Source organism: Cherax quadricarinatus, chromosome 94 (genome assembly GCF_038502225.1).
Source record: "Cherax quadricarinatus isolate ZL_2023a chromosome 94, ASM3850222v1, whole genome shotgun sequence".
NCBI classification, from domain to species: Eukaryota; Metazoa; Arthropoda; class Malacostraca; order Decapoda; family Parastacidae; genus Cherax; species Cherax quadricarinatus.
The window spans coordinates 11,025,413-11,053,367 of record NC_091385.1 but is presented as its reverse complement, the minus strand read 5'-3'; the positions used below and the strand labels follow the sequence as shown (position 1 = coordinate 11,053,367).

Genomic DNA, 27,955 nt, shown 5'->3' with positions numbered 1-27,955 from the left:
TATGCCGCTAATCTGAGATAGTCCCTGGACCCATTAAGTAACCCCTCCCACAGGATGGGTATGTAATGCATAAAAATATCAAAGAAAGAAGCCAGGAGGTACAGGATCTAGTTAACATTTTACCAGACCTCCACAGCCACCATTATATACACACTAACAATACACTGAGCTATCATCCAGTTAGTACAATACCCTGGCTCTAGCGTACGAGTTAATAAAGGCAATAATAACCCAGGTGTAGCGAGTAAATACTAAATAAGAGAAGGATGAAGTGGGCGAGGCTCAGTGTGTGTGTGAGTGTGATGGTGGACGTTACGCTCACTCTGTTCTCCTCTTCTTCACCATATTTCCCACTTTATTGTTGTTTACCACCTACCACTGACTACGGGGATTAGTGCAGTGGTTACCGGCCTTAACTACAACAACCTCTGGTGCTACTTGTGAAGCCTTATTAATATATTACGTGAGTAACACTTGTTACTAAGGTGCCTCTCCCCCCCCCCCCGTAATATTACCACCATTGACAACACTAGTGTGTGATATTACCACCACTGACAACACTAGTGTGTGATATTACCACCACTGACAACACTAGTGTGTGATATTACCACTACTGACAACACTAGTGTGTGATATTACCACTACTGACAACACTAGTGTGTGATATTACCACTACTGACAACACTAGTGTGTGACATTACCACCATTGACAATATTATTACCACCACTGACAATATTGTTACCACCACTGACAATATTATTACCACCACTGACAATATTATTACCACCACTGACAATATTATTACCACCACTGACAATATTGTTACCACCATTGACAATATTATTACCACCACTGACAATATTATTACCACCACTGACAATATTATTACCACCACTGACAATATTATATTATTACCACCACTGACAATATTGTTACCACCACTGACAATATTATATTATTACCACCACTGACAATATTGTTACCACCACTGACAATATTATATTATTACCACCACTGACAATATTGTTACCACCACTGACAATATTATATTATTACCACCACTGACAATATTATTACCACCACTGACAATATTATTACCACCACTGACAATATTATTACCACCACTGACAATATTATTACCACCACTGACAATATTATTACCACCACTGACAATATTATTACCACCACTGACAATATTGTTACCACCACTGACAATATTATATTATTACCACCACTGACAATATTATTACCACCACTGACAATATTATTACCACCACTGACAATATTATTACCACCACTGACAATATTATTACCACCACTGACAATATTATTACCACCACTGACAATATTATTACCACCACTGACAATATTATATTATTACCACCACTGACAATATTATTACCACCACTGACAATATTATTACCACCACTGACAATATTATTACCACCACTGACAATATTATTACCACCACTGACAATATTATTACCACCACTGACAATATTATTACCACCACTGACAATATTATTACCACCACTGACAATATTATATTATTACCACCACTGACAATATTATATTACCACCACTGACAATATTATATTACCACCACTGACAATATTATATTACCACCACTGACAATATTATTACCACCACTGACAATATTATTACCACCACTGACAATATTATATTATTACCACCACTGACAATATTATATTATTACCACCACTGACAATATTATATTATTACCACCACTGACAATATTATATTACCACCACTGACAATATTATATTACCACCACTGACAATATTATTACCACCACTGACAATATTATTACCACCACTGACAATATTATATTATTACCACCACTGACAATATTATATTACCACCACTGACAATATTATATTACCACCACTGACAATATTATTACCACCACTGACAATATTATTACCACCACTGACAATATTATTACCACCACTGACAATATTATTACCACCACTGACAATATTATTACCACCACTGACAATATTGTTACCACCACTGACAATATTATTACCACCACTGACAATATTATTACCACCACTGACAATATTATTACCACCACTGACAATATTATTACCACCACTGACAATATTATTACCACCACTGACAATATTATTACCACCACTGACAATATTATTACCACCACTGACAATATTATTACCACCACTGACAATATTATTACCACCACTGACAATATTATTACCACCACTGACAATATTATTACCACCACTGACAATATTATTACCACCACTGACAATATTATTACCACCACTGACAATATTATTACCACCACTGACAATATTATATTATTACCACCACTGACAATATTATATTATTACCACCACTGACAATATTATATTACCACCACTGACAATATTATATTACCACCACTGACAATATTATTACCACCACTGACAATATTATTACCACCACTGACAATATTATATTATTACCACCACTGACAATATTATATTACCACCACTGACAATATTATATTACCACCACTGACAATATTATTACCACCACTGACAATATTATTACCACCACTGACAATATTATTACCACCACTGACAATATTGTTACCACCACTGACAATATTATTACCACCACTGACAATATTATTACCACCACTGACAATATTATTACCACCACTGACAGTATTATTACCACCACTGACTGTTGCATATGTCTTACCTAACAACCTGTTGGTATTTTATACCTTTTTAATAATCACTCTGTCAGACACTGCAACACAATGGTATCTTGGTACAGAACAGAAAACACCTTGGACAACTTCTAGTGAGAATGGTTGAATTTGAGAGGGACATGACCTCTCAGTGATTACAGTCTTGCTTCTGTTAGTGGCCTACATCTCGCCTTCTGACAGTATATAAGGCGCCATACTATTACTTCGACTTCACATTGTCTCAGACTATGGAACAAATACTCTTCTCCAGGCTGAGGGACTGACCACCTCAGAACTAGATCTTCAAGAGTGTTGGACTGATTGCATCGTCTTCACATCTCTTCTGCTTCTACCAACTTTCTGTTCAACTGAAGAATCCTGCTGTGTAGGCGAAACATTTCAAAACAAAGATGCTTAACTGTTCCATATGTGTCTTATCTAATAAAACTAGGGATGCCAAGCCAATGATGATTCCTTTCAAATGGCGAATGTACAGAGAACTTTCACTTCATGTATAAGTACAATAAAGTGCCTAAATTACCGGGAACAGTTGGAGTCCCTTTACCTGTACTCCCTGGAATGCAGGTGAAAAAATGCATGACAGTACATGTACACTTGAAAAATTCTTGAGATTAGTCCCAAATCTGCACATGGAAATCACTCGTTAGAAAAGCAAAAGACTCGGCAGGTGGTGTAACATCTCCCAGTGAAAAGCAGGGGCACATTGAGTACAATAAGAGACTACACAATAAGTGTCAGGGGCCCCAAGACTGTTGAACTGCCTAGCAGTATATATAAGGGGGATTACCAATAAACCCCTGGCTGTCTTCAAGAGGGAGCTGGACAAATATCTAAAGTCAGTACTTGACTAGCCAGGCTATGGTTAGTACATCAGTTTGTGTGTGGCCAGCGGTAACAGCTTGCTTGCTCAGGTCCTGATCCACTGCAAGGCCTGGTCATGGACTGGGCTGCAGGGGGTGTTGACCCCTAAAACACCCTCCAGATATTATTTAATTCCTGTATCTCAAGAAATTACCTTAATATCAGTAAAGTTCAAAGTCCCTAATTTTCATGCTGTAGGTTACATGGACATCAGAGATTACCTGCATAGATTAGACTGGGGTAACCTGATGGGATTATAATTATGGGAGCCAAACGGACAATGGTGTATAGTAGTATTTTCAAATTAAATATAAATAACCATAAATTGAGGAACAATAGATTGAAGCATCTCTTGGGTGAAAAGATAGGCATTTATAGGCAAATTAAAAGAGGAGAGGGTTACTTTATTGACTACTATATTTAGTTAAAGTGAGAACTCAAAAAAGAAACAAGGAAAGCCATTAGAGAATATGCAATGAAATTAGGTTTGTGGGGAAGTCAAAGACCACCCTAAAGGGCACCTTTCAAATATATAGGAATAGGGAAAAGATAGGTCAACCTAAACCTTACTCAGGTCAGCTTATTGTTAGTGAAAAAGAAATGTGTACTATTTTTTAACATTTGTATATTTCCTATGTTTTTACACAAGGAGCCCCTCAAGGAAGGTTCTGATGCTGGTGAAGGGTTCTTGATCTAGGGAATTGGATCTCTTCTCCAGTTCCCTGAATTAAACCTGAATAACTTCCACATCTTCCCTTGGGCACTGTATAATCCTATGGGTTTAATGCTTCCCCCTTGTTAATAATAATAATAATTTACACAAGGGGATACAAATGAAATTCCTCCTAAGTGAATATGTAAAATATTTACCTGTATTAATTAGCTTGACTTTAATCAGGAAGGGCAGTATTACCTGGTAGACGACTTACTCAACTCATCAATTGTTAAACAAATGAGTGCGTGGAGTATATAGCATTAACTGTTGCAGCATCCGTTATCAGTATTCGTCACGCTGTGTCATTGAACTTGTGTAATGTGATAAGGTCCATCAGAGATAATAGGTACAATCTCAGTTACTTACTTGGTTCTAAAGAGTGAACACGTACACTTACCCCATATATAGTAGCTTCTGGACACTTAATTTCCAGCAATGATGCGGTAGGTTTGTATTGATTTTTTTTTTCACTGGGTTTAATGGTGCAAAAGGGAGAGCAGAAATTTGTGGCAATGCTATATCACTACAATCATGGGATCTGCGTTTAGTTGTGAGACAAAAGACTTAGGGAATGTTTCCTTGCACTTGTTGCCCCCCTTCACCTAGCAGATACGTACCTGGGTGTACACTGACTGTTGTGCGTTACACCCTGGGGTAGAGGACCAAAGCATCTTTATGTAAATAAACCACACTATCTTTCCTGGATTATCCTGGTTTACGAACCCAGTCAACACTGATATACTCCCATCCTAAGAGTTTGCCATTCTTCCAGGAATAGAATGCTAAAAATCAGGGCTTTCAGCTAGGTGCCGCCCAAAGCAAAGCTCCTCTTGATGCTGACGTCATTATGTCTTGCATGCTGACCCTTGATTTTGAAATGGTTTAGAACTTTAGTCCATGTAGACTGTATTGGTGGGCTTGCAAATTTCCACAAATTCATGTATATTCTGTGTGAATTGGGGCAGCAGTATACATACATATATACAGTGGAACCCCAGTGTTTGAACTTAATTGGTTCCTAGGTGGTGTTCAAACTGCAAAAAGTTCGATGTCCTAAACAGCATTTCTCAGACTTTAATTATCAGTCTCACACAGTGGAGGATGTTGAACTGACTCTTTCAAAAGTCTCTGAGACTTAGGGCAGTGTGAAAGGTCACTTCCAAGCACTTTTGAAACTGCTTTTATGTAAAGTTTTTTTTACAGCTGAATTTTTAACAAATGACCACATTCGGACTCCAGAAAAACTTCAAAGACAGGGTGGTGTTCAAGAAAGATTAACCCTGTTCTGCTATATATAGCATAGGGGGATTACCAACAGACCCCTGGCAGTCTTCAAGCTGGCACTGGACAAGCACCTAAAGTCAGTTCCTGATCAGCCGGGCTGTGGCTCGTACGTTGGTTTGCGTGCAGCCAGCAGCAACAGCCTGGTTGATCAGGCGCTGATCCACCAGGAGGCCTGGTCACAGACCGGGCCGCGGGGGCGTTGACCCCCGAAACTCTCTCCAGGTAAACTCCAGGTCAATTTGAATTTATTAAATATTGCTTCAAATCAACAATATGTACATTTTTCATATATTCAGATTTATTTCTGCTGATTTTTGGCAAAAGCAAATTTTAATTCTGCTAATTTGGCAAACAGCACCCTTGCCATATGAGACAAACTCGGTGATTTGGCTTAGTCAGCACTGTATATATTATTTATTTATTTTATTTATATTTTTATCCATAGAATTCATAGTTTGGAGATAAGGAGGTGCAGGATTACAAAGTATTATTGAGAGGGCTGAATAGGGGTTAGGGTGGTTTGAACATTGAGATGATGGAACAAAATAGGATGACTAGAAGGGTGTATAAATCTGTAGTGGAGGAAAGGTAGGGTAGGAGTCATCCTAGGGAAGGATGGAGGGAGGCACTAAAGGAGGTTTTGTATGTGAACGGCTTAGACATCCATTAAGTGTGTGTAAGCATGTTAGGAATGATTGGAGGCACTGTACTCCCATCTCCAGGACTCTAGTCTGGGTAACTGGTTTCCCAGAATCCCTTCATAAATGTTTCTTTGCTAATGCTGCAACAGCATGTCAAGTCATTAAAACCACTTGCCTCACTCCTATCTAATATGCTCACACATGCTTGCTGGATGTCTAAATCCCTCACACACAAAACCTCCTTTACCCCCTTCCTCCAACCTTTCCTAGGATGACCCCTACTCTGCCTTCCCTCCACAGATTTTTATGCTCTCCAAGTCATCCTATTTTGTTCCATCATCTCTAAATGTCCAAATCACCTCAACAGATCCTCATCAGCCCTCTAGATAATACTTTTAGCAATCCCGCACTTCCTCCTAATCTTCAATCTATGAATTATCTGCATAATATTTACACCACACATTGCCCTCACACATCATCTCCACTTCCTTCAGCCTTCTCCTTGTTGCAACATTTGCCACCCATGCTGCACATCCATATAAGAGCATTGGTATCACTATGCTTTCACGCATTTCTTTTTTTCCTTGTATAGATAACGTTCTTTGTCTCCACAGATGCCTCAGTGCACCACTCGCCTTTTTTCCCTCATCAGGTGTGGGTTCACCTCATCTTTCATACCTGGAGTTTACCTGGAGAGAGTTCCGGGGGTCAACACCCCCGCGGCCTGGTCTGTGACCAGGCCTCCTGGTGGATCAGAGCCTGATCAACCAGGCTGTTGCTGCTGGCTGCACGCAAACCAACATACGAGCCACAGCCCGGCTGGTCAGGAACCGACTTTAGGTGCTTGTCCAGTGCCAGCTTGAAGACTGCCAGGGGTCTGTTGGTAATCCCCCTTATGTATGCTGGGAGGCAGTTGAACAGTCTCGGGCCCCTGACACTTATTGTATGGTCTCTTAACATGCTAGTGACACCCCTGCTTTTCATTGGGGGGATGTTGCATCGTCTGCCAAGTCTTTTGCTTTCGTAGTGAGTGATTTTCGTGTGCAAGTTCGGTACTAGTCCCTCTAGGATTTTCCAGGTGTATATAATCGTGTATCTCTCCCGCCTGCATTCCAGGGAATACAGGTTTAGGAACCTCAAGCGCTCCCAGTAATTAAGGTGTTTTATCTCCGTTATGCGCGCATCTGTTGACAAATCTGCTTCCAAATATCTGAACACATTCACTGATAGGGTGGATAGAGGAGCAATGTAACAGATGTTGCAAGTGTATCAATCAATCCATCAAGTTTATTCTCTATAAGGATTACAATGCGGGGTTTACGGATTTTGGATATTGTGTGGTTTACATGTTTTAAAATACTAATTACAGATGGGGCCACTAGGACACCTAGCATGGCTAGGCATTTTGGGCAGACTTAGGTTAATTCTTAACTCTAAATTATTACAAATTATGGAGTAAGTTGATATTATGGCTAAGTGACTACATCATTGTTTGTGAGTTTAGCAATGTGAATGCTTTTTGGGCACAATACATAGTTTCTATATTGGAGTATCACAGGCAAACTTATGACTAGTTAGGATTCATTATTTTAATATTAAGATTCGTATTTCTGTGTTTATGGTCATATGGGTGAGTGAGTGAAAGTGTGAACCACCAGGTGGTTTTCATGTAGTTAGTTGACAGGGTGTATCAGGGAGATGAGATGTTTTCTAACGGTAGTTTTGAAGGTGATGAATGTGTCTGCAGCTCTAGAGTTCTCAGTTGGTAATGAAAGCAGTAAGAGTTTTGATAAGGATAGTAAGGTTCAGGTTAGGGTATGTAGGAGAGAGGAAAATTATTTCCCAGTAAAAGTAGGCCTTAGACAGGGATGCGTGATGTCACCATTGTTGTTTAATATACATGTACAGTAAAAACCTTATAACCACTGATTCGTTATCTGCAGTTTCAGTTATCCACGGTTTACTGTGGCCCAAAAATACCTCGTAATTTTGCATAATAATAGCCCCAAAGTGCAAACGTAGAAAAGCTGGCAGTTCTTCAATGCCTAAGAGAAGCCGTGAAGTGCTTCCCACCAGTGAAAAATGACAATTCTCCACTTATTGTGTACCTGGAGTGGGTTTTGGGGGTCAGCACCCCTGCAGCCAGGTCCATGACCAGGTCTCATGGTGGATCAGAGCCTGATCAACCAGGCAGTTACTTCTGGCTGCACATAAACGAACGTATGAACCACAGCCCGGCCGATCAGGTACTGACTTCAGGTTCCTGAACAGTGCCTTCTTGAAGACAGCCAGGAGTCTATTGCTAATCCTCCTTATGTATGCTGGGAGGCAGTTGAACAGTCTTGGGTCCCTGACACTTATTGTTATCTCTTAGTGTACTTGTGTTGCCCCTGCTTTTCTTTAGGGGGATTTTGCAAGTAAGTAAGTAAGTAAGTAAGTTTATTCAGGTATACACAAATACAGTTACATAGAATTATCATACATAGCAGCATATGTGTAGAGAACCTAGGATAACCCAAAAATGTCAGACAGAGTGACTTATTTCCATTGGGGTCCTTTCCATTTCCATTGCTGAGTCTTTTGTTTTTGTAGGGAGTGATTTTTGTGTGCAAATTTGGTATTAATCCCCCTAGGATTTTCCAATTGTATATTATCATGTATCTTTCTTGCCTGCATTCCAGGGAATACAAATCAAGGGATTTCAACCTTTCCCAGTAATTTAGGTGCTTTATCATACTTATGTGTGCTGTGAAGGTTCTCTGTACATTCTCCAGGCCAGCAGTTTTGCCTGTCTTGACAGGAGTTAAAACGTTGTGCAGGTTTAAAAATAGGTTAGACAAGTAGTACATGAATGGGTATCAGTTGGATCTGACTGGCTTGCGCTAGTGGGTCTGATGCAGTGCTCCATCCTTCTTAAGTAGATGTGACTTGGACCTGACTGGCTTAAGCCAGTAGGTGATTTGGACTTGCCTAGCATAGGCCAGTAAGCCTGCAGTGCTCTTTCTTATGTTCTGACAAGACTGTGATTGAGTGAATAACAGTGAAAATATATTTCTTCTATTTTTTGGATCACCGTACCTTGGTGGAAGGCAGCTGATTTGTTTAAAAAAAAATTATGGGGTATCATTGATTCTTGAATATAACTGTTAATTTTAGAGTATCACCTAAAGTCGGTACCTGACCAGCCGGGCTGTGGCTCGTACATTGGATTGCGTGCAGCCAGCAGTAACAGCCTGGTTGATCAGGCTCTGATCCACCAGGAGGCCTGGTCACAGACCGGGCCGCGGGGGCGATGACCCCCGGAACTCTCTCCAGGTAAACTCCAGTCTCGGATAATTTTGCTGATATGTATAGTCATTGGAAGGATACTAAACTAAGTGTCATTTAGTATTAGTAGCAGTTATAGCTAGGATAATTGTGTATCAGGTAGCTTAAACTGCTGTTCACTTATTTGTAAAGATTCATTCCTACTGTAGGAAAAATGTTAGTTACCAACAATATCAGTAGTTGAAAGGAAGGGTTCATTTGCTTTGTTTTTAATTTTTTTGTTATTTTTGACCCTTTGGAATCATTAAAACCAGTTGAATGAAAGTTTTCTTTGAACCTGCTAATTAATTATACTTGTGAGGGTTGTAGAATATTTCTTTACTATTTCCTTGGTGACGAGGCCTGACCTCTACTTTTTATTATACTTGTGAGGGTAGTAGAATATTTCTTTGGAAATAAATGGTATAAAATACCGACACAATGGAAATATAAACACACATGCAGTATAATGTGATCCTTTATTGACTACGTTTTACCCACACAGTGGGCTTTTTCAAGTCACAAACAGATCCCTTCCACCCCAGGTAGTTCTGTTTGTGACTTGAAAAAGCCCACTGTGTGGGCGAAACGTAGTCAATAAAGGATCACATTATACTGAATGTGTGTTTATATTTCCAGAATATTTCTTTACTATTTCCTTGGTGACGAGGCCTGACCTCTACTTTTTATTATAGTGTTTTTTGTCGACTGATCTGAGCAAACCTCTTATGAGCCAGGGATGTACAAAGACACTCAGAAACAGGAGAGATAAAGGTAACATAAAAGAAACTATGAAAACATGTAATGTATGAAACACAGAAAACTATGTTGTAGGAAATTTGCATAAGGAACACTGGATACTGAATCGAAGGCTCTACCTTCACTAGTAAATAACTGTACTGATTTAGCCACAGTGTGTTCAAAAATTTGTTTAATCCTTAAACTGTCCAAACATAGAGCTACATTCACATGCGTAGCACTCCGAATGTAGATCTTTTATTTTTTTTTACGTGCTTTCAAATAGAGAAAATAAAGGTCGGAGCACTACACACATGAACGTAGATCTACGTTTGGACAGTTTAAGGGTTAATCCACACTGTTGCTTGACCTACTTTCATATACACTACCTAACAGAACACTCCATTCTACTGAATGTACAACAATGCAAGCAACCATATGACCTGTCTTTGTAATACGTACTCATTTGTGCTTTGTTGTTATCTGTTTACAATAATGTTTTATTACTTATTACATCATTACTTAGTTAATCTTAAGTTAATTTTAAGCCAGCCCGTAATGCTATGCATACAAGTGGCTTTGGCATGCTGCTCTTACCTGTATTTTTTTGTACCTCTGTATATTCAAATTATTAATAACAAAAAAAAGGCAAATATCGTGACTGGAACTATACACAAATAACCTGCACATAAGAGAGAAGCTTACGACGACGTTTCGGTCCGACTTGGACCATTTACAAAGTCAGTGTGAGTTTGTAAATGGTCCAAGTCGGACTGAAACGTCATTGTAACCTTCTCTCTTTTATGTGCGGGTTATTTGTGTTTCAAATTATTACATAAATAAATAGAGTTGCTGATACCACACAGGCTTTGTGGAAACACCATGGTGTTACTTCTACATCACTCTTGGCTGTGAAATTAAAACTTTATCATATTTACATTCAGAATTCGTAAGTTTATTCTGAAAACATTGTAGACTACATACATATCATGAAAGTAACAGATTACAATACAATACAATTTTCATTTCTTTAATCAGTACAAATAATGTAATTTACATGTAACAAAACATTGGTAGGCACAAAAGAAGACCTTTAATATGTAATGCGTTTTGGGCAAACTAATTCTAATATTTAAATGTTACTTAGATAATGTACCTTTTATACCTTTGATGGAGTCCAAGAGATTTTTATTTTTTTTTAACTCCTGGAGCCCGGCCGAAGGCCAGGCTCCTCTGGTGCTTGCCTGGTCAACCAGACTGTTGCTGGTGGTGTTCTGCTGACCCGCAGACTGCAGTTTAAATATATATAACATAACCTGTGGGGTTAAAGGGACATGGTACATCCTGGTTCACCGATGAAAATTGTTGGGAAAAATTTGAAGCATTTTCATAAAATTTCTCTAAAAATAGTTGAAGGTGTGAAGTCTTGCTGTTGTAGGTTAATTTCAAATAAAACATTTCTGAATGAAGTTACATATAAATTTGCTTTTACTATGCTCAAGGGCTCTGGTGGCCTGGTGGCTAACGCTCTCGCTTCACACGGCGAGGGCCTGGGTTCGATTCCCAGCCAGAGTAGAAACATTGGACGTGTTTCTTTCCACCTGTTGTCTATGTTCCCCATCAGTAAAATGGGTACCTGGGTGTTAGTGGACTGGTGTGGGTCGCATCCTGGGACACTGACCTAATTTGCCCAAAATGCTGAGCATAAGGAATTTCTATATAGTAGTATGTCATGGATGTCATCTAGGCCTGTATACCATGTACATGTACTTGTAGTAAATAAAGATTTATTATTTATTATTATTATTATTTATTATTTATCTATGTCATTTTGATATCGTTCAGGAGTTGGATACATTATTATAATTTTTATTTATCAAAATTGATTTTTGTGCATGTAAATGTATATAATATTCACTAAATCAACATTTGTTAACTTGAGGTTAGTGAGGAAGGTGGTTGACAGTAGCCCAAGTGGGGTGAGGGAGGCTGCACGTGTGCTGCATAATCTTGACTCGGTGTAAACATAGCAATACTGTCAAATTTTTTTTTTCCTGCTTCTCATATAAATAGTTTTGCTGTTGTCTAAATCATAACTTATTTTAATCGTACCAAATTTTGAACATTAGCTATAATGCAAGAAATTTATAATTTTGAAATTCCTTGTGGGTTTTTGCTGTGCTAGTTTTTAAAATATAAAATTTTGTTTTTTGTTTCATGAATTTCACATTTTTTTTTATTTTATGAGATAAGCACAAATAACATACTACAGTGGAACCTCAAATTTCGAACTTAATCTATTCCAGGAGCTAGTTCTAAATTCGAAAAGTCTGAAAATCAAAGCAATATTTCCCATAAGAAATAATGGAAATACAATTAATCTGTTCAAGAAACACAAAAATATTCACAAAAAAATACATTTTATAGAGATTAATTACAGTTTTACATACACACAACAAATACTATAGTGTTCAATTATGTATATAAATATAAAATAACATTTTTACTTACCTTTATTGAAGATTGGTGACGGCATCTGGAAGATAGGGAGGAGGAGAGAGGGAGTTGGGGTTAGTGTTTGGAAGGAGAAACCCCCTCTATGAGGACTTCTGGTATCAAAGCCCTCTCTGGGGTTACTTCTCTTCTCTGTATTTTAATGCAATAGGACCAGCTTCTGTCACTGGAACCCTGTCTCACAAAATAACTGTCTACAGTCCTCTGTTCGTCTCACAAAATAACTGTTCACAGTCGTCTGTTTCTGTCTCACAAAATAACTCCACAGTCGTGTGTTTCTGTCTCACAAAACTGTCCACAGTTGTCTGTTTGTCTCACAAAATAACTGTCCACAGTCCTCTGTACATCCTGCCAAGTTCAACAAGTCTCACACCACTGTCATACTTGTGTATTATTTCCTTCTTCACATCTATGGTGTTTCTCACTTTCTTTACCACAGGGGGTACCACTAGCAAGTTTCTTTGGGCCCATGGTAGCTTACTTCACAGTCCCACAAGCACTAAACACAATGAAATAATCGTAAAATGTTTGAATTTGAGTGCAGGTTAGTGTTCACTCAAGCATAAACAAAGCTAGACTGGCTCATGGCACCTGCGCGTTAGCCACTGGGCCAGTTAGCTTCAGTAAGATTCGTCCAACTAGGTGTATTTCTACACCATAGGAAGGTTAGCATAGGCACCACTGTGTCCACAAATGCAAGTTTTTACAGATGAATCTCCCGCTAGCATGGCCGTGAGTTAGTCACGGCCATGCTAGCGGGAGATTCGTCTGTAAAAACTTGTCATAGTCATAGTTTTACTGTCTTCACATTATGTCTTTGAATTTGTATTGATAAATTTACTGGACGGTGTAATATCTTTAATGTAGATACCAAGATGTTTCATGTGTGTCTAATGCTTCCTCTCTACCATCCAACACAGGTTAATACGGTGGTATCTTGACTTACGAGTGCCCCAACTTGTAAGTTTTCCGAGTTACGAGCCATCACTCGGTCGATTTTTTGCCTTGGAGTTGTGAGCCAAAGTCAGAGTTATGAGTGAGCTTCAGATGTGCTGCCACTCACAGGAGATACCGAGGAAATATCAAAAACATCTTTTATAACCAATGTGTAACATCCTTTAAGTTTTGACACCACGGGTAGTGTCATCCTGCCAGAATGTTCTAAAACGTATTCCCTAAGTAAAGAGAAACAATTCTGTGACATGCGTAATACATGTTCCGCAGGCCATCAGGTTGAGTGGCCAGTTGGCTGGCGGCTGTTATCTGGCTTTGTGTCTGTGTCTGTCTCAGTCTCAGTCTCACAGCTACACATAAATACAGTTACACATAGTATAAATTACCTAGGATAACCCAAAAATTCCAGACAAAGTTCTATATTATGCTTGTAGATATAAGGCATAATAAGCATGACTGGCAAGTAATACACATTTTTACTTGTTCAGGAATCAGACGTGACGACTCTGCATCACGTGTAATACCTGTTGGTTCATGAGCAGCTCTCTTTCTGAAACAGAGACAGATCTGAAGATGGAAACACAGGCAGACAGAAGGACAGATAAGCAGGGACAGACATAAACATATATGAAAGTTAACACTTGTGCAAAATCTGGTTATCTTTATTGTAGACGTTTCGCCATCCAGTGGCTTTATCAATACAGATTCTTGGACATAAGAAAACAGAAGAACTATATACAAAAGATGAGGTAATCAGTCCCTCAGCCTTCACCTCTACAACCACGGTGCTCTAAACACCACCTCCAAAGCTGAGGGACTGATTACCTCATCTTTTGTATATAGTTCTTCTGTTTTCTTGTTATGTCCAAGGATCTGTATTGATAAAGCCACTGGATGGCGAAAAGTCTACAATAAAGATAACCAGATGTTGCACAAGTGTGTCAACTTTCATCTTGTCGGCATTGTATACCTGTCTTACATAAACATGTATCTAGATAAACAGATAGACAGACAGAAACAGATAGACAGAAACAAGCAGATAGACAGACATGTTTATGTGTAACAGTGAAAAATAAAGCCAAGGCAGTGCATGATCATCAAATGTCACTCCACTGCTGCACTGTCAGCAGTGGAGCAACACTCATCTTACACCGTGCTTCAAGGAGTTTCATATATACTCCCGCATTTCTAAAGCATTTCTGGGACCTGGCAAAAAAGGCAAAAATCATTTCTTATTTATAAATGCACTTTTCTTATTTAAAAACCTGTAACAAAAAAATTGGGGTGGTTTTTTGGGGGCTGGAACAGATTAATGGCATTTCAATTAATTTCAGTGAGGAAAATTGATTTGATACACGAGCAAATTGAGTTATGAGCTCGGTCATGGAATGAATTAAACTTGCAAGTCTAGGTACCTCTGTATGATGGGAAAAGGTAAAGATTGATATTAGAAATAAAATGATGATCATTTTGCAGGCAGAAGTAATTAATATACTGTTTATTTTGCAGGCGAAAGATGCAGGCTGGAGGTGCATCACCAGTGGGAATGCCACCTGGCCCACCTCAGATGGTGCCGATGTCAAAGGTGGCACTCAAGATTGAAGCCAAGTATGTTTTATTTGTACATTGTGACATGTACAGTAGGCATCATAAATATGCACACACAAACATACGAGACCTGTCACCATTGCTGAAATATGTATAGACTCCTCACCTAAACTAGTATTAGTATTGTGCAGGATTACCCTTCCTCTTGAGGCACTCCTGAGTCTGCCTGAAATGCCTAGGCATGCTAGTGGTTTTCTTTGTAATTAATATTTTGTAATATGTAAACCACACATTGTAAGCTTTGCAAGGAAATAAACTTTTTCATTTCATTTTTATAAGTCTCCTAGGTACTGAAGAGGCTAATGTATGGAGGACAGAAGAGACAGTACCATCCCACACATGCTTACTGGCACTCAAGATTTTGGGGTTACAGGACACGTCCATGCCATGAAGCTTATATTTAACCCTTTCACTGTCTCTCAAGTAAACCTATGTTATTGATGCCAGTATCTCTTAAATAAATCTACATTTTAATTAAGCACAGTACTCTCAAATATTCAGTGAGCAGTAAATTTTGGCCTAGACATTGGAGAATGGGTTTGTGTGGTGGGTGTGCACAGTATCAAAAAAATCCTGCCCATGCAGTGCATGATTGGAAAAGCAAACCTCTGACCCTGTGTTTAGTTTAACCCGTAAACAGTCCAAACGTATATATACGTTTTTACTGCTAGTGCCCCAAACGTATATGTACGTTTTATTTGTCATACATTCAACATTGCCACGATAAGCCTGAGTCACCTAGGCATAAGAGAATGGGTGTGCGCACTCACTATGTGCCATATTAAAATAATTGGGGATGCCTGGGTACCATATGCTCTTTTTTCCTATTAAAAAACAATTTTTTTTTTTTTCTCAAAATATTTGGGGCACTACGGTAGAGAACGTATATATACGTTTGGACCGTTTATGGGTTAAAACAGAGACATTAGGGTGTTTTCTAGGGTGGTTTTTATGGTTTTATTGGCTGTTTATTGGTATCAAATGATAGAAGGGAAAACATACTAGTCAGTTTAAGGCCCAGAAATTTTTGATTTTTGGCGATATCCTCCCCCCCACTCCCTGGTCTGTTTCATGGGTTCTTTATACTAGGTGTGCTTCCATTATTGGAAAAGACCTAAACCATGGCCAATCATTCTTGTTAATCTGCAAAAAAGTGTATAAACTATTTTTTTGTGGGATGATGGATTCAAAATGGAGGACAAGTGTAATATAGGAGAGGCCTGGGGATGTGATTAATGAACGGAGAATAGGCTACTTTAATGGCTTGAATACCTACATTATTTTGGACTGCTTTTAAATTGAATTCTGTAAACTTTTTTGTAAAATTGGCTAAATTATTGACTTCTGTGCACTTCATAAGCTAGTTCTGTAAGTTTAATGGGCAGTTTCTTATGCTCAGTCAATAGAATTGAAGGCATGCTAGCAAATAGCTAGATATTTGGTTAAATTAAACAATAGATATGGCTTAAAATAGGACTCAAAATGGGCAAAATTGCTGATGGTTAAAGTGCATCCAGATTGCCAAATTTGTTTGCATACCAGATTGCCAAATTTTTATTTGCATAATTATGTAAGCTTTCTATGAAATTTTGCATTTTTGGTGTCCTCACTTTTAGAAAAAGCTTTTCTAAAATTTTCAGAAGAAAAAAATGGCAGTTTTTTTTTTTTTTTTTAAATTGTAACACCATCATTACTTTATTTTGGTGGATCAATAATTGAAGAGTTAAAAGGCTCCAGATATTCATTATTTTATTGAAATCCCTTGAGTTTCCGGGCCAGTCATTAAAGTACGTATGGTAAATCACACTCATTTAGCCAATTCTTAATGTCTTTGGCAGTGTGCCAAGGTGCACTGTCTTCCTTACAAAGTTGCTTTGACACTTCTTGAAACTCAGGCAGGTAACCTGATGAAAGCTTATGTGTGTGCGTATTTGACACCTGTATACAAGCTCTCAATTTACAATTTTTTTTCTTAGTTTTCTAACTTAAAAATAAGTAGTACAAGAATGGTATACAATACCGACAAGATGAAATTGAGACACATGTGCAACATCTGGGTATTTTTATTGTAGACGTTTCGCCATCCAGTGGTTTTATCAATACAAATTCCAGGACATAACTCGTCGTGGAGATTCTTTCAGAATCTCCACGACTACGGTGCTCTTCGCACCTATTGCTAGGTTGAGGGACTGATTACCTCATCTTCTGTGCATAGTTCTCCTGTCTTCAGGTCATGTCCTGGAATTTGTATTGATAAAGCCACTGGATGGCGAAACGTCTACAATAAAGATAAGTAGTTTGCACGGAAAACAATAGTACCAGGGATAGTTATGTTTTCTACATGTTTGTTCTTCAGTTTGTGTGGGTCCTGTCCTGTTTGAAAGTGCAAATTTGTGCAACTTGGGGCATTGGTAAATTGATGACTTGTATAGATACAAGTGCACTGTAATGTAATTCAATTAGTAGTTTTACCTAATATGCTTTTTTTTCTTATACAATAAGACCCCATATCCATGGGTGCTATATTCCAAGGACCTGCCATGGATAAAAAAAACTGTGGATAGTAGCAAACCCTGTATATACAAATCCTATACATACCTATTATAAGTTTCATCAATAAATCATGCACAATAAATGGAGAATTATCACTTTTCACTTATGGGAAGCACTTCACAGCTTTTCTTAGGCTTTGAAGAACTGCAAGCTTTTCTATTTTTGCATTTTGGGGCCAGTATTATGCAAAATTAAGAGGTATGTTTGGGCCACGGTAAACTGTGGATAACTGAAACCGCAGATACCAAATCAGTGGAAACTGGGGTTCTACTGTATTAGCGTTGTAATAAATTAACACATCGGCTACATGATTGTGATTTTTTGTGTACAGTAAACCCTCTCATAATGCAATGGATACATTCCTGAAAATTGGCACCTTATGGTAATTTGTGGCAGTATGTGAAGTGAAGACCATATGGAAAAAATATGTTAAATTGCAGAGACCTCATAGTTAGCCAAACAACTTTTTTTTTTTTAAATATTTTACTAGAATAGTATTTATTTAAATCTGTAGGAGAAGGAAGGCGGGGTAGGGGTCGTCCTCGAAAAGGTTGGAAGGAAGGGGTAAAGGAGGTTTTGTGGGCGAGGGACTTGGACTTCCAGCAGGAGTGCATGAGTGTGTTCGATAGGAGTGAATGGTGACAAATTCAAATTCAAATTCAAACTTTATTCTCTATAAGTATTACAATGCTGAGTTTACAGAATTTGGTTATTGTGTGGTTTACATGTAGTAAAATAATAATTACAGAGTGTACCACTAGAACGCCTAGCATGGCTAGGCATTTTGGGCAGACTTATATTAAATCTTAGGTTTAAAATGTTAAAGAATTATGAGATAAGTTAGTATTATGGCTAAGTGACTAAATACTAGTTGTGAGTTTAGCAATGTGAATGCTTTTGTTTTGGCACTATACATAGGTAGTAGGTTGGTAGACAGCAACCACCCAGGGAAGTACTACCGTCCTGCCAGATGACTGTGAAACAAAAACCTGTAATTGTTTTACATGATGGTAGGATTGCTGGTGTCCTTTTTTCTGTCTCATGATGCAAGACTGTGAACACTTAAAACACATACATGTACAAGTAACTGTTTCTAGCATGATGGTAGGATTGCTGCTAGTTTCCTTTTGTCTGTCTCATAAACACGCTAAGATAACAGGGATATCTTGCTACTCCTACTTACACTTTGGTCACACTTCATAGACACGCACATGCATATATATATATACATACATCTAGGTTTTTCTCCTTTTTCTAAATAGCTCTTGTTCTTTTTTATTTCTTCTATTGTCCATGGGGAAGTGGAAAAGAATCTTTCCTCCGTAAGCCATGCGTGTCGTATGAGGCGACTAAAATGCCGGGAGCAATGGGCTAGTAACCCCTTCTCCTGTATACAATTACTAAAAAAGAGAAGAAGAAAAACTTTATAAAACTGGGTTGCTTAAATGTGCGTGGATGTAGTGCGGATGACAAGAAACAGATGATTGCTGATGTTATGAATGAAAAGAAGTTGGATGTCCTGGCCCTAAGCGAAACAAAGCTGAAGGGGGTAGGAGAGTTTCAGTGGGGGGAAATAAATGGGATTAAATCTGGAGTATCTGAGAGAGTTAGAGCAAAGGAAGGGGTAGCAGTAATGTTAAATGATCAGTTATGGAAGGAGAAAAGAGAATATGAATGTGTAAATTCAAGAATTATGTGGATTAAAGTAAAGGTTGGATGCGAGAAGTGGGTCATAATAAGCGTGTATGCACCTGGAGAAGAGAGGAATGCAGAGGAGAGAGAGAGATTTTGGGAGATGTTAAGTGAATGTATAGGAGCCTTTGAACCAAGTGAGAGAGTAATTGTGGTAGGGGACTTGAATGCTAAAGTAGGAGAAACTTTTAGAGAGGGTGTGGTAGGTAAGTTTGGGGTGCCAGGTGTAAATGATAATGGGAGCCCTTTGATTGAACTTTGTATAGAAAGGGGTTTAGTTATAGGTAATACATATTTTAAGAAAAAGAGGATAAATAAGTATACACGATATGATGTAGGGCGAAATGACAGTAGTTTGTTGGATTATGTATTGGTAGATAAAAGACTGTTGAGTAGACTTCAGGATGTACATGTTTATAGAGGGGCCACAGATATATCAGATCACTTTCTAGTTGTAGCTACACTGAGAGTAAAAGGTAGATGGGATACAAGGAGAATAGAAGCATCAGGGAAGAGAGAGGTAAAGGTTTATAAACTAAAAGAGGAGGCAGTTAGGGTAAGATATAAACAGCTATTGGAGGATAGATGGGCTAATGAGAGCATAGGCAATGGGGTCGAAGAGGTATGGGGTAGGTTTAAAAATGTAGTGTTAGAGTGTTCAGCAGAAGTTTGTGGTTACAGGAAAGTGGGTGCAGGAGGGAAGAGGAGCGATTGGTGGAATGATGATGTAAAGAGAGTAGTAAGGGAGAAAAAGTTAGCATATGAGAAATTTTTACAAAGTAGAAGTGATGCAAGGAGGGAAGAGTATATGGAGAAAAAGAGAGAAGTTAAGAGAGTGGTGAAGCAATGTAAAAAGAGAGCAAATGAGAGAGTGGGTGAGATGTTATCAACAAATTTTGTTGAAAATAAGAAAAAGTTTTGGAGTGAGATTAACAAGTTAAGAAAGCCTAGAGAACAAATGGATTTGTCTGTTAAAAATAGGAGAGGAGAGTTATTAAATGGAGAGTTAGAGGTATTGGGAAGATGGAAGGAATATTTTGAGGAATTGTTAAATGTTGATGAAGATAGGGAAGCTGTGATTTCGTGTATAGGGCAAGGAGGAATAACATCTTGTAGGAGTGAGGAAGAGCCAGTTGTGAGTGTGGGGGAAGTTCGTGAGGCAGTAGGTAAAATGAAAGGGGGTAAGGCAGCCGGGATTGATGGGATAAAGATAGAAATGTTAAAAGCAGGTGGGGATGTAGTTTTGGAGTGGTTGGTGCAATTATTTAATAAATGTATGGAAGAGGGTAAGGTACCTAGGGATTGGCAGAGAGCATGCATAGTTCCTTTGTATAAAGGCAAAGGGGATAAAAGAGAGTGCAAAAATTATAGGGGGATAAGTCTGTTGAGTGTACCTGGTAAAGTGTATGGTAGAGTTATAATTGAAAGAATTAAGAGTAAGACGGAGAATAGGATAGCAGATGAACAAGGAGGCTTTAGGAAAGGTAGGGGGTGTGTGGACCAGGTGTTTACAGTGAAACATATAAGTGAACAGTATTTAGATAAGGCTAAAGAGGTCTTTGTGGCATTTATGGATTTGGAAAAGGCGTATGACAGGGTGGATAGGGGGGCAATGTGGCAGATGTTGCAAGTGTATGGTGTAGGAGGTAGGTTACTGAAAGCAGTGAAGAGTTTTTACGAGGATAGTGAGGCTCAAGTTAGAGTATGTAGGAAAGAGGGAAATTTTTTCCCAGTAAAAGTAGGCCTTAGACAAGGATGTGTGATGTCACCGTGGTTGTTTAATATATTTATAGATGGGGTTGTAAGAGAAGTAAATGCGAGGGTCTTGGCAAGAGGCGTGGAGTTAAAAGATAAAGAATCACACACAAAGTGGGAGTTGTCACAGCTGCTCTTTGCTGATGACACTGTGCTCTTGGGAGATTCTGAAGAGAAGTTGCAGAGATTGGTGGATGAATTTGGTAGGGTGTGCAAAAGAAGAAAATTAAAGGTGAATACAGGAAAGAGTAAGGTTATGAGGATAACAAAAAGATTAGGTGATGAAAGATTGAATATCAGATTGGAGGGAGAGAGTATGGAGGAGGTGAACGTATTCAGATATTTGGGAGTGGACGTGTCAGCGGATGGGTCTATGAAAGATGAGGTGAATCATAGAATTGATGAGGGAAAAAGAGTGAGTGGTGCACTTAGGAGTCTGTGGAGACAAAGAACTTTGTCCTTGGAGGCAAAGAGGGGAATGTATGAGAGTATAGTTTTACCAACGCTCTTATATGGGTGTGAAGCGTGGGTGATGAATGTTGCAGCGAGGAGAAGGCTGGAGGCAGTGGAGATGTCATGTCTGAGGGCAATGTGTGGTGTGAATATAATGCAGAGAATTCGTAGTTTGGAAGTTAGGAGGAGGTGCGGGATTACCAAAACTGTTGTCCAGAGGGCTGAGGAAGGGTTGTTGAGGTGGTTCGGACATGTAGAGAGAATGGAGCGAAACAGAATGACTTCAAGAGTGTATCAGTCTGTAGTGGAAGGAAGGCGGGGTAGGGGTCGGCCTAGGAAGGGTTGGAGGGAGGGGGTAAAGGAGGTTTTGTGTGCGAGGGGCTTGGACTTCCAGCAGGCATGCGTGAGCGTGTTTGATAGGAGTGAATGGAGACAAATGGTTTTTAATACTTGACGTGCTGTTGGAGTGTGAGCAAAGTAACATTTATGAAGGGATTCAGGGAAACCGGCAGGCCGGACTTGAGTCCTGGAGATGGGAAGTACAGTGCCTGCACTCTGAAGGAGGGGTGTTAATGTTGCAGTTTAAAAACTGTAGTGTAAAGCACCCTTCTGGCAAGACAGTGATGGAGTGAATGATGGTGAAAGTTTTTCTTTTTCGGGCCACCCTGCCTTGGTGGGAATCGGCCGGTGTGATAATAAAATAAAATAAAAACATAGTTTCAGTATTGGAGTATCACAGGCCAACTTTTGACTAGTTAAGATTCATTATTTTGAGATTGAGATTGATATTTCTGTTTATGGTCAAATGGGTGAGTGAGTGTAAGTGTGAACCACCAGGTGGTATTCGTATTATTAGTTGACAGGGTGTATCAGGGAGATAAGATGTTTTCTGATGGTAGTTTTGAAGGTGATGAATGTGTCTGCAGTTTTGGAATTTTCAGGTAGGGTGTTCCAGATTTTAGGGCCATTGACATACATTGAATTTTTGTAAAGGTTTAGTCGGACACGGGGAATGTCATAGAGATGTTTGTGTCTGGTGTTGTGCCTGTGGGTTCTGTCACAACTATCAAGAAAGCGTTTTAGGTCAAGGTTAATATTGGAATTTAAGGTCCTGTGGATGTAGATTGCACAGTAGTAAGTGTGGATGTACTGAACAGGGAGTAAGTTTAGATCTATGAAGAGTGGGGGGGTGTGTTGCCAGGGATGGGATTTAGTGATTATTCTTACTGCGGCTTTTTGTTGGGTTATTATTGGCTTTAGGTGTGTTGCTGCAGTTGAACCCCAAGCACAGATAGCATAGGTGAGGTATGGATATATAAGTGAATGGTATAGTGTGAGAAGGGCAGTTTGCGGCACGTAGTATCGTATCTTGGAGAGGATCCCAACCGTTTTGGATACTTTTTTGGTTATGTGTTGGATATGGGTGCTGAAGTTCAGGTTGTTGTCGAGGTATAGGCCTAGGAATTTGCCCTCATTATGCCTGGTAATTAGAGTGTTGTCGATCTTAATGTTAATTTGCGCATCTCCTGCTCTGCTACCAAACATAATGTAGTAGGTTTTGTCAACGTTAAGCGTAAGTTTATTGGCTGTCATCCAAGTCGATATTTTGATTAGCTCCTCATTAACAATGGGACCTGACGATCTGTTGGAGTGTGAGCAGGGTAATATTTAGTGAAGGGATTCAGGGAAACCGGTTATTTTTATATAGCCAGACTTGAGTCCTGGAAATGGGAAGTACAATGCCTGCACTCTAAAGGAGGGGTTTGGGATATTAGCAGTTTGGAGGGATATGTTGTGTATCTTAATACGTATATGCTTCTAAACTGTTGTGTTCTGAGCACCTCTGCAAAAACAGTGATTATGTGTGAGTGAGGTGAAAGTGTTGAATGACGATGAAAGTATTTTCTTTTTGGGGATTTTTTCTTTTTGGGTCCCCCTGCCTCGGTGGGAGATGGCCGACTTGTTGAAGAAAAAAAAAATGATTTTACCCTACATTTTAGTTGCTGCTGCTGTTCCTTGACATGGAAGTGTGGAGAAAGTTGATGTGGTCTTACAGGGCTGAGGTGGTTGGTTGTGATTCTTGTGTTGATGCTGAGTTGTCAGTAGTTGATGGTTGTACTGAAGGGCTCAAGTATTCTGTAATGCATCTCTGGTCTGTTTTGCTCTGTACTTTGACATTTTCTCAATGTCATAATCTGGAATACTCATTACTCTCAGACCACAAGTGCAGGCTGTCCGTGTCACATATGCACTACCTCGAAGTATAAACAAAATTAACATTTTTTCAATACTATCAGAAATTGATGCTTATTCTTCTTAGCACCTTCTGGAGCATCATCGGTATTCCTCTTGGTTGCCATGGTTAGTATCCAGAGCTGAGATGGGGTTTTATTACCCCATCCAAAATCATTTGATAAACAAAGAGCTAGTGAGGAATGCAACTTTCTATCAAAAAGCAACTGTAGAGAGCTTGGGAGGTCGCCAAACTGTACCTCTCCAAACACAACCATTTGGTTCAATCTAGGTTGAAGAAAAATTTCATTGTATAGCATACATATTTTATGCATAACTTAAGGCTTCCATACTTAACCCTTAAACAGACCAAACAGATCGACGTTCAAATTCGTATTGCTACAAAAGTAGATCTACTTTTTTTTACATATTTTCAAATATAACAAAAAAAAAGTAGATAAAAGTTTTTTTTACACGTTTTCAAATGTAAAACGAAAAAGATCTACATTTTTTTTACATACTTTCAGATGTTGAAAAAACGTATATATACGTTTGGACCGTTTAAGGGTTCAGGGACATACTTTTAAGGCTTTTTCGTGTTCTGTGGAAAAAAAAAAGAATTTACCTTTTTAGTCCAGTCAAAATTACTCTGTAGTGTTGCTTTATTGGAGTATTTACTGTATTTGTGAAAGTTAATTATTTAAATTCATTAGATATGCAAATATTAAAAATATTATGTTAAAGATACTTAAATATTTTGTTAAGGTAAAAAAAAAAGTTTAAAATAAAAGTTTAAATATGGCCTGAAAACAAGCTTTTCTCCCAGGAACTTAAAGAACCGTGATACCATGAGCAAGAGTGATCCATTATGTATTCTCTATATGAAGGAAACTGGATTTGATACTTTTCATGAGGTTGGTCGCACGGAGATGATTAAGGACTCTCTCAACCCTCAGTGGGTTCGTGAGATTGAGGTGGATTATCGATTTGAGGAACGACAGGTAAGTTTTTTTTAGTTCTAATACAGACTGTATGATAATGAATTAAGTGTATTTATTCATTGTTAGGGTTACATAAGTGTGCAATGCAAGAGTGCAGGTTTTCTGTTTCCTAACAAGGCAGGATGTACCCAGAGGAAATGACATAAATTAAATTTTTTTTCTTAATTTGGTTGCAAATTGCAATCACAGGGGGAGTCATGCCTTCATTCAGATAATAGTTATTGCACAACCCCAGGTATAAAAATGCAGCATATTTTTCGGCCTCATTGATGGGAATAAGTAAAAAAAAATTTGCATCAGAAGTCAAAATATTTTAAGTTTTCATATCCTAAAAAGAAATTGGTGATGATGTTTCTATATATATATATATTGTTTATCATCATGAGTTGTAGGCGTAATTACCAGATGAAACTACCTACCTATTACCTATTTTGTGCATAGCAACCTCGCCCAGTTCTGTGTGACCCTTGCAGGTTTAGTGCTTAATTTGACGATATCGTGTATAGCAATCAACACACGAGTGTTTTCATGTCCTGTGTGTTATCAGGGCTAGAATGTGACTGTACCGGAAATTTTTTAAATTCAAACTGAGAGAGACTCCCAGAAGAATTTTATATTATCTGCTTCCCTTAGTTTGTATAATAAGAGTTAAAATGAGAAGCTATAATGTTAGTTCAGTACCTACTGTATATACAGTGTTGTTAGTTCAGTACCTACTGTATATACAGTGTTGTCAGTACAGTGCCTACTGTATATACAGTGTTATCAGTACAGTGCCTACTGTATATACAGTGTTGTCAGTACAGTGCCTACTGTATATACAGTGTTGTCAGTACAGTGCCTACTGTATATACAGTGTGTAGTTAAACACATGTTCTGTAACAAATAAACAAAGACAAGAGAGGCTCAGCTGCATCTGTTGCAATATTCATATATGGATACTATCCTCCACTCCCTCATCAGTTCCACTCTCTCTCCTCTCCCCCCCCCTTCCTCCCTTTCCCCTTTCCTTCCCCCTGTCTCCCTCCCTCTCTCCCTTCCTCTGTCCTTCCCTCCATCTCTCCCTCCCTTCACAAATCCCTCCCTCCCCATCAGTCCCTTCCTTCCTCCCCAGCAGTCCATCTCTTCCCCCACACCTCCCTCCACACCTCCCTCCACACCTCCCTCCACACCTCCCTCCCCATCAGTCCCTCCCTCCCAAGAATTAAAATATATAGCATAAGAATTCACATAAAGGAAAATAGACAATGTTAAACTCTTCATATATAAAATTATAAGACACTGCATAAGAAAATAAAACTCATTGAAATTGCCTGATTAAATGAAGTAAATACCTAGAAAAATTAAAAGAAAAAAGATATATTACTGTAACTTGAATTAATATCAAAAGTGAGCTGTCTTTACTCTCAATTCAGAAGAAAGTTTGTGTTGCAGCATGTTGGTCAATGATTTTTCAAAGCCTTTCTATCTGACACCTGACGCTAGTTCTATTGGCATAGGTGATGTCCTGGCTCAAAAGATCGATAGTAAGTATATAGGCTAATGAACTGTTTAGAAACTATTATTCCTCGTTTCACTCTTGTGTTCAGTGTGACTTTTCTGACAATACGTTCAATGTTGTATTATTGTTTTCTGTGTTCATTCCCAGTAACCTTGCATTTCTTTTCTTTATTTAACCCTTTGAGGGTCGACAGGTCCTCTCAGAGACTTGTTCTCAGGGTCAGCCAAATTTCAAAAAAAAAAAAAAAAATTTCTTATGAAAAAAGTTTTTTTTTTTTAAATATTATAGGCTAAACAAAAATTTTTTACCATCAATACTTACCGAGATACGGAGGCGTGAAGTTGATGAAAAAGGGGGACAATGTGGCAACATCGCCGACTGCCATCTCCCGGTATTCTTTTATTTACTTTCTTATGTACTAATGTCTATTATTTTTTAATTTTTCTTTTTCCAAGTAACTTTTATGGTCTGTGAGACCAATATGATCAGTATTTTGTAAGTTTTTTCTTTTTCAATACTACACAATAAGGGCGTAAACACTGTTGTCATTGTTCTGTTTATAGAAAATATTTACACAAACAAACGATATGAAATGTTGCTTATTACTATTTTTCTATATTTTATATACACACATACAGTCACAGGGAATGTTTCTAGAAGTTCTGCAGCCTGTGGAACTCTTTGAAACATGGTGTCATGCACAGTGGTGTTTTACATTCCTCACACATAAAACGAGTGTCTGTGTTGTTGTGGGCGTTTTTTTGTATGTGAACAGACGTAACACCTCTTCTGAGCCTTTTTCTTGAAAGCAGTAGCAGGCAGTTTTACCAGGAAGTGATCACCATGCTTCAGACGAGAAGGTAGTTGTTGATAATTTGGTGGGCGGTCTATTGCAGGTGTTCTTCCTTGGTACTTGAATAGTATTTGTCTGATGACAGACAAACATAATTCGCCATACTGTGGTTTGTTTCTGGTCCTCATCTTATACATATTATAAGCATTGAGCATGGAAATGTCCAGAAGATGGAAAGAGAGTTTTATGTACCACTTATAACTCTTGTGAACACAATCAGCAAACCCATTCTGGATGTCACATTTGTCCACTGAACACATATTGAAGGTGTAATCAATCACAGCTGCAGGTTTTAGAATGGGTTCATTGCTCTCTCTATGTTGCCTGCCAGTGTCTGCCATTTCATTAGGGTGAACTGATGACAACAATGTGACATCTCGTTTGTCATGCCACCGAAATGCCATGATGTCATTGGCAGCAAACGCCTGCACCTCACCACTAAGAGTGCCAGCGTCAAACCTGGGCATATGTTTCCGATTTACACGCACTGTGCCACACACATCTGTCATGTTACATAAGAACATAAGAAAGGAGGAACACTGCAGTAGGC

General features: G+C 38.6%; 1 protein-coding gene across 2 annotated transcripts in view; it reads left to right on the top strand.

Moving 5' to 3' along the window:
• Window positions 1–299: 299 nt before the first annotated feature.
• LOC128700858 (copine-8) overlaps window positions 300–27,955 on the top strand; it is a gene marked incomplete at its 3' end in the record, with an annotated part of 117,417 nt that continues 89,761 nt past the window's right edge. The window contains 3 exon segments of one of the 2 annotated variants that reach the window (XM_070104768.1): window positions 300–463; window positions 15,267–15,365; window positions 24,877–25,051. In XM_070104768.1, coding sequence (XP_069960869.1) covers window positions 15,274–15,365; window positions 24,877–25,051 — 267 coding nt within the window. 2 annotated transcript variants of the gene reach the window in all.